Source organism: Dromaius novaehollandiae, chromosome 2 (assembly GCF_036370855.1).
Source record: "Dromaius novaehollandiae isolate bDroNov1 chromosome 2, bDroNov1.hap1, whole genome shotgun sequence".
Lineage (NCBI taxonomy): Eukaryota > Metazoa > Chordata > Aves > Casuariiformes > Dromaiidae > Dromaius > Dromaius novaehollandiae.
In genome coordinates, this window is record NC_088099.1 from 8,832,570 (window position 1) to 8,849,351 (window position 16,782).

The following is a 16,782-nucleotide window of genomic DNA, read 5'->3' on the forward strand; positions in this document are numbered from 1 at the left end:
TTGCAAAGTTAATTGATTAAATATGAATCTGAAGAACTCAAAGCACATTAAAATTCTTATGTCATAATTTTGTCTTTGAAATTGTTTTTAAGATCTTATGTCATGATTTTATGAATTTCCTTGTATCTTTTTTGCATAGCTTTAGCTCAGCTCCAAAGACAGATTAGCTCTCTTACTAAATGTTCCAAAAAGTATGACTGAGATTCCTTTTTAATACTGTTCTTAGCTCAGCTTATGTATAATCCTTTTCAAAGTGTAAAATGCCAAGGGATGTTTATATGCTGCTGCTCATATGACAGTATATTGTTGTTCTTTCACACTTCACTGAACAGTCTGAGAATACTAATCTATAAATCACTTTTCTCGTATGCACTTTAAAACTTTGTGCCATTTGTGGCTTTGTCTGTTCTTTTCTGCATACATAAAACAGTTTAAAAACAAACTGTAGTGATTTCACGTTTGTTTTTCCACAGTACTTAAAAGGTCCTAACTGAAAACTGCCAAATTACGCTGGACTTGGATGTAAGACCGCATGGTTAAGCCCTGCTTGAAGGAATATATAAGTGAGGCAAAGTTGTGATTACCCCCAGCGCAGGAAGGGCACCGAAGGGCAAAGGAGGATGGTGCCCTCTTCCAAGATCATGTACTCAGGCCTGGGCAGAGTTTGGAGTTGAATCAATTCCTCCCAGATTTCAAAGGCTGCGCTTTGACTAGACATTAACCCAACTTTCGAGGGTTAATAAATGTCAACATACTAACCAGTCTCTCTGAAAGCAAATGCCATCTCCTGTGAATTCTCCAGGCTGAGTTGGAAGCTGCCCTTTCCCCACTGGCAGCGAGGTTCGGTGCTATAAGGTTTTGCCTGGTTTTAGGAGAAGAACAGAGATTCCCACCATGAGGCTCTGGGCAGGAAGAACCAGAGGAAGCAGGAGACTTTCCCTGGCTCTTCTTTGCTGGCGAACAGGACAAACTGTGCCCTACAGGGAAAACAGGCTCACTGCCTACTCTATTTGGTTGTGAAGGGGAGAGGAGATTGCTCCTCATGAAGAGTAGTAGCGTGGTGTCTTTTGCATCCTGGTTTGCTTGAAGACAAAACCCGCTAATGTGGCGTGGGAGAGCAGCCTGGTGATCAGGGATAAGAATTGCTTTTATTTAGGTGCAGAATATGCGATGGGGGATGCTTGCTTTTGCATTACTTATAAATAAAGAGGCTGGGAGCTCTGCAGAGTGTATCATCTTCTTCATGCCAGGATCTTAAAGGTGCAGCCTGAATCTCTGGCCTTTGACTAACTTGATCCTGTTAATAATTCCAGGGTGGCAGCATTCTTTAAAAAAACAGACCAACCCCCCCCCCCCCCCCTTCTGAGAGGAAAGCATCTGATCAGTCTGTGTGATATGAAGGGGGACGTGGGGGTGGGAGAGAGAGAAATGTATAGGCAGGAATAAATTTTTTATCTTACTTTTTTTTCCTGAAGAATTTGGCTTAAGAGATGGAACAAAGTAACAGACTTTTCACCTGTTCCATGTAGTGGCTGGAAGGGTTTGCCACCTATTTAAAGTCTCTTTTGGCAGTTTTGCATGTTTGTACAACTGCAAATAACTCCAGGGCTATTTGCATGTCTTGGTGCGACAAGCCATACCGAGAGAATATAACGCAGCCAGGGCCCATATAGTATGCAACCCAAAGTCTATAATTGGATTTATTAGTAGTCAGCTTGCTTGGAAAGATATGAAAACCAAACCACTGAAGTAAGCAACCAGAGCAGTAAACTTTTACTTTTATACTGATTAAGACTTACAGCCACCAGAGGTGCATAGCAGGAAGAGTAGTATGGGTTTTGGGTCTGGGCATGTCTGATGGTTCAGCTGTTTCCTGAGGGCAGTGCTTCTAAGCTTAAAAAAACCTCACTTTAATAAAGCAGGGGGAGTAGCTACTGAAAGATTAAAGAGCAGAGCGCGGACATTGCAGTATGAGAGCTCCTCAGCAAGGAAGGGCAGCTCCCAAAAAGATGGTTTCTCCCCTGGGGGACCTGTTTTCTTATCTAATGGCTGGTTTGATGTCTGGCACTGCCTTTCTCAAAGCCTCAGTTTGCCCTACTGCTAGGGAGGCAAGTTAGACTACGTGCTACAGCTTTGGGACCTCTTCCCTGCCTCAGAGCTTAAAGAACAGTGGCTCTAACTATGGATTTACCTTCTAACTGAACAGTTTCGTGTGCTATCTGGCTCCAGGACTACTCTCTCCCTGAATCTGTCCTAGGCATGTGGCTGGCAGATTTAGCCAGTTAAGTATGTGACGGGACATGAACTTCTGGGACTTGTGCTGTGGTTAATGGTAAAGCAAAATATTTCCGCTGTAAAGTTCCCTACTCCATAAAGGTGGCAGTGGCAGCAGGACCAGGGCAGAAAAATGGGGATTGCATGGACAAGACTACAGGCAAATCTCTGCCTGGAGCAGCAAGCAGAGGGGGAAATGCATCAAAACATGCCTCGCGTTGCAAAGGAGCCTCTGATGCCACAACAAAACCTACGGCCTTAAGGGCCCTGGTGTACCAAGGAAGGAATAGTGATTTTTAAATACAAGGTTGGGAAGGTATGTAACGCTCAGAAATGGAGCAACTGGGGATCTCTAAAACATCGTTGACTCTCATGCATGATGAGCAGAGGGTTTCAGCTCTCTCCTAGGGAGGGCTGTTTGGGCTAAGCTCACTTCCCTGAGGAAGGAAGCATCACAGCAGAGAGGAGCTGGGCTCTGTGGGCAGGGATGTTTGCTGCAGACTGCTCAGGCTGGGCAACGCGGGATATTTCCAACCCAAGGATTCAAAAGGAATGGCACCACCTCTTCCAAAATCAGGACATTTGCAAAGTGGATTTCTCCAATACCTTTTCTTTTCTTTGCCTTTTGCCTTTGACCCCTTCAGGTTCACATTTCCAACAGTTGTGGCTTTTTTTTTTTTTAATATTTAAAGGTTTTAAAGTACTTTTAGAAACATACTGAAAATGTGTTGAATGTCAAACAACCTGTTCTGATAGATGAACCTCTGAAAAACCAGATCTGCTAAGATGAAGTGTAGATGCCTTTAGGATGGCTATACAGATCTTCTTACTCAGAGGTGTTTTTATTTTTCTTCCCCCTACTTTGGGAACTAATTTTTGCCAAGTTACTGTTGCAAGAACAGAAGAGGCACTATCTGGCCTCACAGGCTAAAGCGGAGGGGTGGAAGGGGGATAGCAGAAGCTGTCTGGATCATGAGTCATGACATGGACTTTGTTGTTGTTGTTTTCCTTAAATGCTGCATTTTTACCACCAAAGCAGTTAGTTTTGCAGTGCCTATTTCACCCCCCCTAAAAAGAAGAGCAGAAGTCCAGCACACCTGGAATAGGAATTATGCAAAAAAAATAGTAAGACGCAAGTCCTGAGGCTCGGTAGTGCTAAATAAAACATCTCGCTCAGAATCAAAATAGAAAGCAAGCTTCATTTCAGTGGAAACAGCTGGACTAGCTGCCCCGGGCACTAGGGAAGGGGGAAAAGAGGAAAAAAAACCCACTCCACAGGGAAGTCTTGACAATTTTTCACCCAATTTCCTACTGCCCATGTTGAGGGGGGGATAAAAAAAAAAATGAGGAAGTCAGGTCTCCCTGGGGAGAGCCGGGGAGCGGGGCCGGGCGGGCTCCGGAGGAGCGGACCGGCGATCCGGGCCGGGCCCTCCCCGCTGCGGCGGCGCGGGAGGCGGGCAGAGCCGGGCGGGCAGAGCCGGGCTCGCCTCGCCGCCGCTCCGGAGGGCGGGGGAGGGAGAGGAGGGGGGGGGGGGGTCGGGTTTTGTTTGGGAGCGGGGAAGCGCCGCCAGCGCGCAAATCCCGGCGGAAGAGGGGCAAAGTCTGCGCGCGGGGGGCAGCGCAGCTCCCGCGGCGCCGCCGAGCCCTCGCCTCGCACCTCCGCGCCGCCCCGCAGCGCAACTTTCGGGCGGCCCCAGCATGAACCAGACGGCCGGGGTGACCAACAACGTCCGCTGCTCCAGCGGCAAAGGGCCCAAGGTAAGAGCGGCCGCCGCTACGCGGGGCGCGCAGCCCGGCTCCCCTCTCCGCGCGCCGGGCCGGGCCGGGCCGGGCCGGGGGTCTCGGCCGCCGCGTAGCGCCGCCGCGGGCTGCGCCCCCCGCGCTGCCCCCCAGCCCGGCCCCCGCTGGACTTGAGCGTCGCCCGCCGGCGCCTCGCCTGTGTCGGGGCATCCCGCGGCAGCGCTCGGCGTTGGCGGGTGGCGCCTCCGCTGCCCTGCGCGCAGGGACCCGCGGGCGCCGGGCTCGGCGTGAAGCACCCGCGGGCTGCGGCCGGCGGAGCGCGGAGCCGGGCTGGGGCGTCCCGAGTGCTGAAACAGCCCCAACTCGCGCTCCCGCTCCCGAGGCGGTCGGATGCCTCGCAGCTTGGCGGTGAAGACTTGGTCTCGCATATTATCTGCCCTCAGGTAGATCTGTAGCTGCTGCTTTCACTTCTTGCCACGCTGTATTCGTATAGCCAGCACTAAAAAAAAAAAAAAAAAAAAAAAAAAAAAAAAAAACGCTGGGATAAAACACCTTCTTCAATGCTCCGCTGAATTCAACAGGAACGTAATTGAGTGCTCACACCGGATCCAAATCAAATTTGCACTAACCTTTTCTGATATTAATGAACGTGGCCCTTTTGTTTGCCATTACAGCACGGATAAATCTATCCAGCTGCAATTTATAGTGCAGCGTGTGTGCCCTGTTTCAGGCGATTCTCCTGATGCTTCTTCTGCAACTCTTCAGGGTGTTTTTTTAATGTTTGTATTTCTGCCTGGTTTTTGCAGACTTCAAATGCCTGCTTGAAGCTAGAATTTTGTAAAGAGTTGTGTTTCTGTATTAGCTAATGGGATGTACCTCAAGGAAATGCAAAACTTAGATTTCATCAGAAACAGTGCTGTGTTAGTGTCTTTTTTTTTTTTAATTTTACCTCTAAATACTGGCTTTATGTTCCCTCTTCTAGACTTGATGTCATATTGTTTGAAATGTCAGTGCTGCTGATCACCTGCTTGGCAACTTCTGGTCTAGTCAGTGCAGACCTAAGTCTAAAACACAGATTTACTTTGTACTTCGGGTCTCCTTCCATAAAACAGACACAGTTATTCCTCCTCTTTTCATGTGACCTTTCTAGGATTAATCCCCCCTCCCCCCAATCGTTGTGAGGCTACATGAGTATTAAAAGATGCTACATGATGAGGGCTGTGGAAGCACATCCACAGATTAGAGGAGGAGTCTGCTGAAATTATTGACTCAGCTCCATGACTAATCATATATTTAAAGTTAAAGCCATGCATAACCTCTTCACATAATTGAGCACCTTAAATTGAACATTCTCACTGGATCTTGCCCGTAATTTCAGTATTAGGCCTCCTTTGCTCTTTCTGGTTTTACCTGAGTTTTGAGGTGAAGAGCTAAGATTATTGCATATCAGTAATAATTTAATGTATGAAGATGCTGACCTAACACTTTAATTCAGAACAGGAAGATGGGGCTCAGAGGCAAATATTCTTAGCACATGATAACTGATACATTTGTATTTGTCTTTAAGGCCTCCTCATCTTAATTTCAAATGTTGTAAGAAGCAGATATTATTTCCGTGTGAAATAAATATATTTTTCAGCTCAGAAGATTGACATGATTGATGATTTCAGCTTTTTAATTGAGACACAGAAAGTTCCATGCATCACTGATTTAGTTGCAAGGAAACCTTGCAGAGTTCAGAAATCAGATCATACCAAACAGGACTGATAACACAAACAACTGATCTGAAAGAGGTCCGTGGTGGACTAGACAAGAGGCAGATGGTGAAGTTCTCTGAGACACTTTCTTCTATAGCATGGGATACTTGTGAGACATGTAATACCTGGTTTTCTGGAAAAAAAAAAAAAAAAACAAAAAAAAACCCAAAACAGGATTTGTCTGATCAGGTTCTCTATCTGACTTTCCCAATCTCATAACTTTTGAACTCATTGGCCCATTTTAATCAAAACTGACAGAAGAGGGAAGATGTTACAGATGGCAGTTTTCTACAAGTACCCTGGGAACCAGTTGCTTAAAGAGCAGGACTATTTAATACCTGAGCTGAAGGAGAAGCAGGAAGAGATCAGCCCATATCTCCTTTACTCATCCTGTCCCAGCAGGCTGGTGAGAATATGGACATAGCTATGACAAGCTGCCCCTTGACCATGGCAGGCTGCACAAAGTTCGGGAGGGAATGGGGGAAAGGAGGGAGTGCAGGGAGAACTGAAGGTTTACACTAAAAAAGGGGCAGCAACATGGCAGAGCTGAGGAGTTGCAAGAGGAGTGAGTTGCCCCAATAATGGGACAAAAATCCGTAGTAAATCAAACACAACAATTAGTTCCACTGCTCATGTAGTGACTTCTATTTTCCACCCCAAATGTTCATACTGTGTCAACTCAGTCCTTTAAGAGCTGCAGTTGCCATCTGACTGGGGCAGGTCACTCTTCTGCCTGGCTTTGCTTTGCTTTTTCTTCTTGCTAAGCAATGGGCAGTCAGAGTACAACTTTCTTTGGCAAGATTTACAGCTTTCCACAGTTGTGATGAGCAATGGAGGTAACACTTCAAAGAGAGGGATATTATTGAAGGACTTAAATAGTTTGACTGAAATTCCAAATTGTAGTAATGCGTCTCTTTTAAAACGTATATATCTTACTGACATTTCAAATTTCAACGTAATACCTTTTAGCTTTATTTTTTTAACCAAGATGTCACTTCTTGTTGCTATTGAAGGACTGTACTGTTGGTTAGAGATAAATACTTTTGAGAAATAGCTGTGTACCTACAGGTCCTGATGCTCCTTTTTGCTTCCTATGACTAGTCACATTGCTTTTCCTGAGACAATCTGTGGGAGGAAGATGAGTGGGATTCATCCCAGCACTGTAACGAAAAGCTTCATTTAACTGTTCTTACGTGTTTAGGTGCCTGAGAGCACTGAGCCGTTCTGCCACTCAGAGTATGTACAAAACTAACAACCTCTCTTGGGTGGACTGGGAGCAGACCTGGACCCTGCATATTACTGTAATTGCAGGTTATTGGAAAATGGGGAATTACTGGATATTATTGTGAAGTGTCCAGTTATTCTGATGTTGGCATAGGAATTTGAAGTTCAATGCCCAGCTGTCACATTTCCACAGATTTCTTGAATGAATTAATAAGGGCTAACTCCATATGTGGACTTAGGCATTTCGGCACTGCATGTTGCAGCTCTTGGTTTTTATTCAATAATCCAGAGCCCCGTGCCAGCCAAGGCAAGGCACACAAATCATCTCACGTTTTTCTTTTCTTAGATCAGTGCCTAAGTAGATGTTGTGAGGAGGCATTTTGTTTTGTGTTGGGACTCCCAGAAAACACTGAGAGTCATTTCTTTCTTTAGAAACAGTGCTGGCCATGGTCCTCCATTTGGTACAGTGAGCAAACAAGTACCCCAAGAAGCAAGATCCGTGGATGTGGTGTCCTTTTAAGTGCTGATGAGGATTCAGGCTCACCAGCACCCATCCTTCAGGGGACTGCCATAACCACCAGCAGACAGGCTGTTCCCCAGCAGGAGCACTCCCATCTCTTCTTTTGCAGATGGGCCAGAACAGAGCAGGGCTGTTTTCTGGAGCGGGGAAGGAGAAAGACAGACAGCTTTGATGTCTCCTGGGGACAAGGATCTGGGGGAGACGGGTGTGCACTGTCTCCTTATTTTATATGAAAATGCATTTAGCCAAATTGTTGGCTGAAATGCCTGATCTGGAGGGTGGGATTTGAACAGCGGTGTCCTCTGTATATTAGTGCATAATGATTGTTGGCACAATGCTGCTGCTGCTGCTGCTTTCTTCTCTTTTGACTTCTCTCTGGCCATATTTTTGAATGAATATGGTGTGGTAGCTCTTCTATGTGGCCATGGTCAGTATATATGTTCTAGATCAGGTGTCCTAACTCTATGACCTGTGAGACGTTGGTGCAGCTGCTTAGACATACACTGATACACAGCATGTAAGCCCAGTGGTGAGTACCCAAATAGCCATATCTACGTATGGGGTATTTATATTAGGTACCTAAATTGCACTGACACTTTGTTAGACGTTTAAATCTTTTTGAGGATCTAGGCCAAGCTTTCTCTGATTCAGATCCCAGTGTGTGGGCAGAAGGGTTTCTCTTGTCTCTACAGGAGTGATGAGAGACACTCTGGCAATATGGTCACATGAAATAACATTGAAATAAAAATGAACAAATGGTACAAGTTTCCATCATGGATTTCCTAGGTGTGGTTAACAGGGCACATTTTAGGCTAAAGTAGATATTCAGCAACCACTCTTCTTATCTTGGTTTAAGTATGTAGGTACTAAGAAAAGCATGTTGAATCAAAGAACAGAGGTTTGGGATGTCTGCCTAAACTGTAACCTCATATTTTGTCTACAGTAATGAATGCCTGAAGATAACAGCAAAACATTTGGACAGATTTTTTTTAAAGGAGAGACAATTGTACTAATTAGTAATATCAGTGTGTAAGAAAAGTGGGTGTGAAAACAACTCAATGAAGTGATTTAAAGTCTTTGTTAAAGTAAAGTATGCTGAATTAAGCTGGATAATTCTGATTGTACCCCTGGGTGCTCTCCTATTATTTTGAAAAGAGCAAAATTAACCCGGGAGAAAAGCAAATTGCTAACATGCAGTGTCCCTATAGAACAGAATCCTTGCAAGGAGTTGCACTGATCTAAAGGGGCAGTGTTTATACCACTGTTGTCAACAGGTCAATAATGTTCTTTTAACAGGGTATTAAAAAGTTTGGTTTCTGTGAGTGTTTATTCTTTAAGATGTTCTTTAATAAGAGATAGTCTACACGGGGTGAGTTTAATCCTCTTCTCCCACACATGAACTGTTCCCCATTTGAATTCCACGGATTTCAGCTGAGTTACTTCTTATTTATGTTGGTTTAGATGCAGAAAGATTCAATACCTCTTAAGTTATGGTAGCAATAGAACCACATCATTGCTAACACTCTTGAATGCAGAAAATGATGATAAGGAGCTCGGGTAGCTCCTGTGCATTATTAACTGCAGTGGAAACAAGTTCAGTTTTACTGGCACATTGCTTTTTATTGTGTGTGGTAAGCTACCATGTATGGGCACAGCTACGGGGTATATTTTCAAGATGTCCAGTTTTAGTACTCTAGTGGGAATACAAGGTTAACTTCTACACCTAATATGTATTAAAGTAGAACTTGCTGTAGCTGCTAGGGCTTTAAAACATGATCAGCCAGCCATCGTCCAGTGTCACTCTGCAGGCAACCCCTTAGAAATCACGTTTCTATCTCAAAGCGTTAGCTTTTCAGAGTTATCAAATACAGTGTTCCGTGAAAGTCCTAGCCAAGATCAAGGCCCAGTCCTGCTGGATGCTATAAACCCATATAGTCAGATACTGGTTTGGCTTCAGAGAGCTTACAGTTTAAGCTGACAATGGGGGCAGAAGATGGAGAAGGGAAGAATTGCTCTGGTTTTGTAGATGGTGAAGTAAGGTGTTAATAAATGTTTTATGCAGTCAAGAGAAGATCACGGTGGGACAAAGAGACATAATACTCCAGTGGAACTGGCAAATGAGAGATGTCCTGTTTTTATTATTGTGTTTTAGCTTGATTTTCCGAAGGAAAAAGGCTTAATTTCGTCTATAATTTTTCACCCCATTGACCAATAGAATAATTTGGCAGAATAATCTACCAAACCTAATAGAATAATAATGAACTCAAAATTTGTGAAGCTTGCAGGCTGGGCAGAGAGGAAAGACTGAAGTGAGTTTCTCTGCCATGGAAAAGGAAAAGGCAGAACTAGCCATTATGCATCGTAAGAGCCAGTTGGCTCATCAGCACGTCCCTCTCTGTGAAATGTAGTATCTCTTGCCCAGTGTAGGTGTCATCAGGAGAAAGCCGGGGTTAATGGAGGAGGAGAAATCTGTAGACTTGTCCTCTGTCCTTTAGGAAGCCAGGCATTAGCTTTGCTATTCACGGAGCTACTGTTGTTTGGCACATTGGGTGGCACTTGTGTAGAGTTGATTCTTTCCTCTATAGCAGTTTTCATAGCTCCTCTATATACCCTATCCCTTCTGTGGGATCTTTCACAAAGCAGCAGAGAATGGCAAAATCTGTCAAAAGATGGGCTGTAAATCGAGAAAAAGTGCCAGGGAACTTAAGGCAAAGTGTCTGAAGTTGTTTTCATCACATTCTCTCTCTTTTTGTAAACTGTAAGTTTTCAGTTGACACTATCTGGTGAAAGCACCAAATTATTGAGAGATATTTTATTGATGTAAATGGAAAGTTTCTTAAAAATTTTTAAGACTTCAAGCAACTCAGCCTTAAGGATTTTAGGAGTAATGACTATGGGAAGTTCTTGATCAGATCTTGTATTATTTCAGACAGTAGAATCTGCTTTCTGTAGAGTTTTTCCTGTAAACCTGATGTTTCTTGTCAGTTAATACTAGGCATATTGCCATGAGTGCTTCCTGGGATCGTTCTGGTGTCAGCTGTCCCTTAAGGTTTCCATTAATGGGAAATTTTTCAAGAAGGAGGATGGCAGGTTCAATGCTAGAAACTTCGGTGAAAGGCTCAAGTGCTCCTTTGAAAGACAGGGAGACAAAGAGAGACAGCCAGACTGACTTTATAAATGCTCCAACTGTCAAAAAAACTCCAGTCAGAGTCATGCTTTCCCTGACCTGGAAGAGTCCAACCACGAGATGCAATCCAGAGAAAAGCAGACTCCACCAGTTCCGGTGCTGATGGAGCTCCTTCTCTAGGGTATTTTGGGTGACAGGGAGTAAGAAGAGCAGTGATTTTTTTACTGTAATGTAGATGCACACCAGCACGGGCGTTTTTTGCCTAGAGCAACCATCATTTTAAGGTTTTTGAGGGTAGATGAGAAAGGAGCTGGAGAAAGACTGCTCTCGCCCCAGTATTTGCCAGGAGCATTATGGTAGGGCTGTGCAGAGCTTGAGGAGTTTCCAGCGCTGTCTGGGGTTTAGTTCTCCATATCTTTGCGCTGCCCTCCAGTGCAGGGTGGCACGGGAACCCCCAGCCCCGAGTCTGAATGACGGGTGAGCTCTGGGGACTCTGCAAGGCTACAGCCATCCTGCTCGATATTTATTTGTGGGTGCTGATCTCTGCTGCTATTTTTCATTTTTTAATGAGAGCTGAACACACCATAAAATTTTATTGGGTGTTTATGCTAACAAAATTAACTAACAGTTGGTGCTTTAAAAACGCAGCCGGAGCTCTGAGCGCTATAACTGGAATGTGCAATGGCTTTTTAACTGGTGTAGGACAGGGCAAATGTATGAGTGCCAATGTCATTTAACAGCAAACTATTTTATATTAACTTTTCATTGACCAAGACAGATTAATTGAAAGTTCAAGAAAAATCTTATTGTGATGTGTGCTTAAACAAAATCATGTCTTCATGCATTAGATAGCTAGATGCTGTCTCAAAATTGTGCAGTTAATTTATAATACCAAGACCAATGGACTGATAGGCAAAATAAATTAGCTTAGCCGTTTCAGTACTTAAACACTTAATTCAAATAATAATAAGAAGATTTATTTTAGCATTTCAATTATTTTGTTTCCCAATAAAATAGAAATAATATCATCCGGTAGTTGCTGTATGGATCACTTGAGGCCATTGACTTCAGTGGGAGTACGAAGGACCTCTAGGCTATGGAGAAAAAGAAGAAAAGGGTTTAACTTCAGGCTTAGTTTCTTGTTCACTGAAACTCATTTGGATTATTTCTATATTAGTGTTATTAAGTAAACAGAGGAAAGATATTTGGCTTTATTTATTTATTTTTGTGTTTTTATATATTTATTTTGATGTACTGTTCATCAGCCTATCCTGGATAAAACTTGATATTTATAATATTTACATTATACTGGGGATTTTTATGCGTACTTTAAAACCAAATAACTAGATTGACACCCTGGGATGTTTCTGTTCTGGATGAAATAATTTGTTTATCAGTTAGCCCCGACGAGAGTATATTTATCCGATCACTGGTAGGTCTGATTTGCCTGTCAAGGTGTTGCCAGAGATAAAAGTTGGCTAAAAGAATTGTACTAGCACTGAAGAGAACTTTCCTGATTTCTGGATTAAGCCCTGAGTTACAGTGGGATATCTGGCAAGTGATTTAGGACTTATATTTTCATTTTGTCACTTTATCAGGGATCCAAGCTGATTTTCAAGGCCAGATGCTGCTGCCACCATCCAAAAAGCATGCCAAGACTGCTTCTAACCTCCCAGTGTAGCCAAGGTCTAGGGGTCTACTGTGAAATCACAGCAGTCATCAGTACTTTCACTGTACCGGGACTGGGGCAAATAATCTCCTCATGCTTTAGTTTTCTCTGTCTGGAAAAATAAGGATGCAAACACTTGCTTTGGGCAGTCTGCGAGCCCTTTGGAGGACATTACTTTGCAACCCGCTCAGTGGGCTTCCCATCCATACTGTTAGCCTCAAGTTACTGTGTTTGAAATCGGATAATTTAGCAAGCATTAGTGTAGTTAAGGAAATATTTTCCTTTTGCAGCAAAGAACAGAACACGCAGGAGGGACAGAGATATAGGAGGATGCATAAACCTTATACTGTGGTGTGCAACCTTTCTCTAGAAAATTTCCTTGGGGAAGCCTACCCAAAGTTGTGTTGCAAACACAGTGCGTGTGGAGGAGAGGGGGGAGCACAGCAGTGTTTCAGCTCACTTGAAGGGAAGATTGTTAAAATTATAAAAACTTGGTACTGAAAAAAAGAGCATATATAGCACTTTCTAGGTCTAGTGCTGTCAGGTAGGCAGAAAGAAACACGTTGCAGCAAATGCAATGTCTGTCTGTTGTGAGAACCCCAGAGGAGAGAACTGAGGACTGGTGAAGGTGGTAGGTACTGTGCTCTTCTTGGCTATGTCTGCAAGTTGAAAGGGGGCAGGACATCAACATTTTGAGGTCAGCAAACTTGCTTATTTACAGATGGCATCTAAAATTGGAATTCTGTGAAGAGGCTTAAATGATGGCAGACAGATGTGTTCTGCTGGTAATTTACTGCTACTCAGGGCAGCAGGTACACCATATGCTTTTTGTTTGTTTGTTTTGGATGTTTATGCTTGTAGGCTTTTGGCTCTTCTTGAACTTTCCCTTAGCATCCCCAAAACCCTTGTGTTTGGAGATTCTGAGTGCAATTTTCTTATTAAAGTCAGATTTTGCTGAATAATGACCTTACGTAGAGCCCTTGCTGCTGATTTCACTCTGTTCTCCTATACAGCGGATTGGATTGGTTTTCAAAAATATCAAGTCCGGGAAGGGTCCACCAGCAGGGGCTCGCTTCAGCATTTTAATTTTTATTGAGGCACTCCCTAGGAATGCTATTTACACACTGGCATTCAACTGTACAAGAAGCTCTCTGGTTAGAGAACAGAATACTGTTTCCTACATCAAAGAATTTACATTTTAAATTTGCTGGTTTATGGCTATGCCTCCATCTAACGTCTTTAGTCTTCACCTTTTATTCTTGCATTTATTTTAGCATAGTTTAGCATTGATTTCCGAGTGCAATCCCATTGATTGTCATTGGGATTCTCTTATGTTACTTAATATGAATCAGGGTTGTATCTGGGGCCCAATGAAAGTGTACAAAGTGATACATTTTCCTTGACATGCTGTGTTCCCTCACTGACAATCCTTGTGTCTGACTAAATCCTCCAAAGTTTTTCAGTTACTTACGCTGAGTTTAGCCACTCATGACTGTTATAGATCTCTTCTCCAACAGGTCAAGACTGTCCTGGAATTTCCAAGGTCATTCTCTGTTCTGTCGCCATATTTTGTGATTTGTTCCCACCTTAGTCACTGGAGTTATCTTCATAGGGCATAATTCCCTAAAACTGCACGTGTATTGCTGAGCATATCTGAATCTCACTTGTGCCTTTCGTTCCTTCATTTAGTTCCCTCTTGCTTCTTCCTTATACCTGCTCTGCTTCTACTGTTTCTTATGGTAGGGGAAGGCATTGAATATTCCACTTAACAAAGAAGTTAATTTAGTTCTTGTGAATAATTTTGTGATAATTTTCCCTTCATATATTAAGGAAAATTTAAGGGCTGTTGTGCTTTCTCTTAACCATTTGTGTGAATTGTTGCCCATAAAGGGCATTTACATTGTTAAAAGGGCATTAAAACAGTTATAGGTTCCTTTTTACTGCCATGCTGATTTATCCAACTGATGGACACTGAAGGACCAACTTGTGCTGAAACATATATGTTCAAGTGGTCCACTGAAGAGGCAGCGATGACTCTTCATCACTGCAGTCTGGACTTTTGAGAAGGCATTTCAAGCTGGCCACTTAGAAAATGCACCTAAAATACATTGCCATGTACGATCATCAGGGAGCTGATCAAGGTACTAACCAGTGATGGAGAGAGGAGATATTCTGTTTCTGGACCCTCAAACTCTTTATATGGCAATATTTCAAGGTTGGGGGTTTTGTTTATTTATCTTTTTGCAGACCGGTAAGAAACTTCAGTGCTTTTTATGACTTTAATGGAATGTAATCAATGCTATGCACCATCGTAATATTATGATAAAAATACCTCCGTTAAAACCGTCTTTGACAGCAATGTATTATAAGTGACCTCCAGTGGTTAGCCTTCCTCAAGTACTTTCCCAATGTAGCCTTCTCATATTTTAGTGTATATTTTGCAACAGAGAAATTCTGATTGCTAGCTGATGTGGGCTAGCTATAAGAGATGATTCTCTTTTTTTAAGCATGTGAAGAATCTCCAAGCCTAACTTCCAGTAATATCAGTAGAAGTAATACACCTAAATCTCTTGGGCAATGATGGAAAAATAGCCTTTAAAGCTTTTTCAGAATATAACCATAAAGTTTATTGAAGAACCCAGTAATGAAAAACTATGGTTTCTGGTACTTAAAATTTTAGTGATTGTACAAAAATGAGGCCTCCAGCACTTTAAATTATAGTTTGCAGAGACATTACCACAAATCACTTACTCTTACTTAAAAGCTCCTCTCTTCTGCCTTCCTTGTAAGCATTTATTAGATTTGGATTTTGATATGGAGATCATCCAGAAAGGGGGGAGGGGAGAAATCGGTATTTTAGCTATAAGCTGTCACTTTTATATACTCTCCTTGTTTTGGCATTAGAAATGGAGAAGAATCAGGGGAAAGCTAGGGCATTACAACATGGTCCCACCACAGTCACTCTCAGTCTTAGCAAGTTTATAGGCTCAGAAAAACACTGACTGTGTCCAACTGAGAAATAGCAGAGGCTGAAGCATGTGGGTGTGTCCAGATGCTAAAATAAGAAGACAAAATGAAAACATTATCAAAACAAAGACATACATATACATTATGTTGTAGAAAAACAATCCACTGTCCCATGAGGTGTTTGAAATCCAGTATGCATGTACCTGTCAACAACACAGTAGAGTCCAAGTGATAGTACATGCCAAAAAAAGATGATTTTGGTGACTGGGAAAGGTACTGGTGCACTGCTAAAATTGACAGCTTCCTTCTGATGTATAAACATAAAGGGATCTTCACATTTTTCCACATGTTTAGGTACCTTCCATCACTGTAACAGTATTCTTCAGCATGAAATTGAGTGTAATTTCCAAGGTTTCCATTCTCATTTAATAGAAATCCCCGAAAAAGCAAAAAATGGCAAGTCTCTAGCAAATATTGCTGCAGAGATGTTGTGTTAAAAGATGGAAAAACACTATCGAAGTGATGCAAAGATGTTCTTGAGTCTTCAGAAAGGCTGAAACTGTATCTCTGTGCTTACTGGATAATTATTGTAAGATGACTCTTGAATGATGGGAATCAGCTCAAGGTTTAAAACAGCAAAATCTGGGCATGTAGTTTTAGTTTACAAGTAATCTAGGCGCAGGATTTTGCTGCATTTGGTACTATTTGAGATGTGCAAGGTATCCTTGCAGCTGCTCTTCCAAGAAGGTATGAATTTCCCATAGGTCTGGTGTTGTGTCTGCCAGCACCAGCAGTATGTCTTGGAGATCCTGGGGTGTCTCAAACATACTAGTTATCAGTATGTATAAGAAAAGACAAGAAGAATTATAGTATTAAATTCTCGCCTGCCGTTGTCCAAGTGCCAGGATATTTCTTGTGGGTCAGGCTGGAGGGTTGAATAAGATTGTTATCAACATACCTGAGATCGATAGATCTATAATAATATAAGGCAGGGCAGTCAGACCTTGGGAAGAATGGCTGGTTTCATTTTCCTAAAATTCAGGTTTCAGAAAAGCTTGGGTTATTCTGATCTGGGTAATTGCGGCAGCAGATTTAGGTGGATGTGTGCACTTCAGTCTTGATGAATCCTTGTAGAAAGAGCCTGTTGTCTGGACCAAGAGAGAAAGGATGCTTACGTGAATTGGGAGATATCTTTTTTGAAAGGTTAGGCCAACCAAGCCAATCCTTTTGAAATGGGTGAATGAGGGTTGCAGAAATGCTGATATCGGTGCACAGAAGATTTATGAATCTCTATGTTGAGCGGAAGGCAGACTTAGATAAAGCAGGCAAGGTTAAATCATGCTTTGCCTGTAATTGAGAGTGTGATACCAGCCTCCGTCTCTTTGACTGCAAGGTCCTTCGGGAGCCCTGTAGGGCACAGTACAAACATTAGCTGGTCAGCTGCTAGCCATGCTGAGGTTCGTTTTGTAAATGTTGCCTTAAATAAATTTAATCAATAATGAGA

General features: G+C 42.8%; 1 protein-coding gene across 1 annotated transcript in view; it reads left to right on the forward strand.

Moving 5' to 3' along the window:
• The first annotated feature begins 3,856 nt into the window (after positions 1–3,856).
• DPP6 (dipeptidyl peptidase like 6) overlaps positions 3,857–16,782 on the forward strand; it is a 582,220-nt gene continuing 569,294 nt past the window's right edge. The window contains exon 1 of the mRNA XM_064505741.1: positions 3,857–4,032. Coding sequence (XP_064361811.1) covers positions 3,973–4,032 — 60 coding nt within the window. The 5' untranslated portion in view covers positions 3,857–3,972. The remainder of the gene's footprint in view (positions 4,033–16,782) is intronic.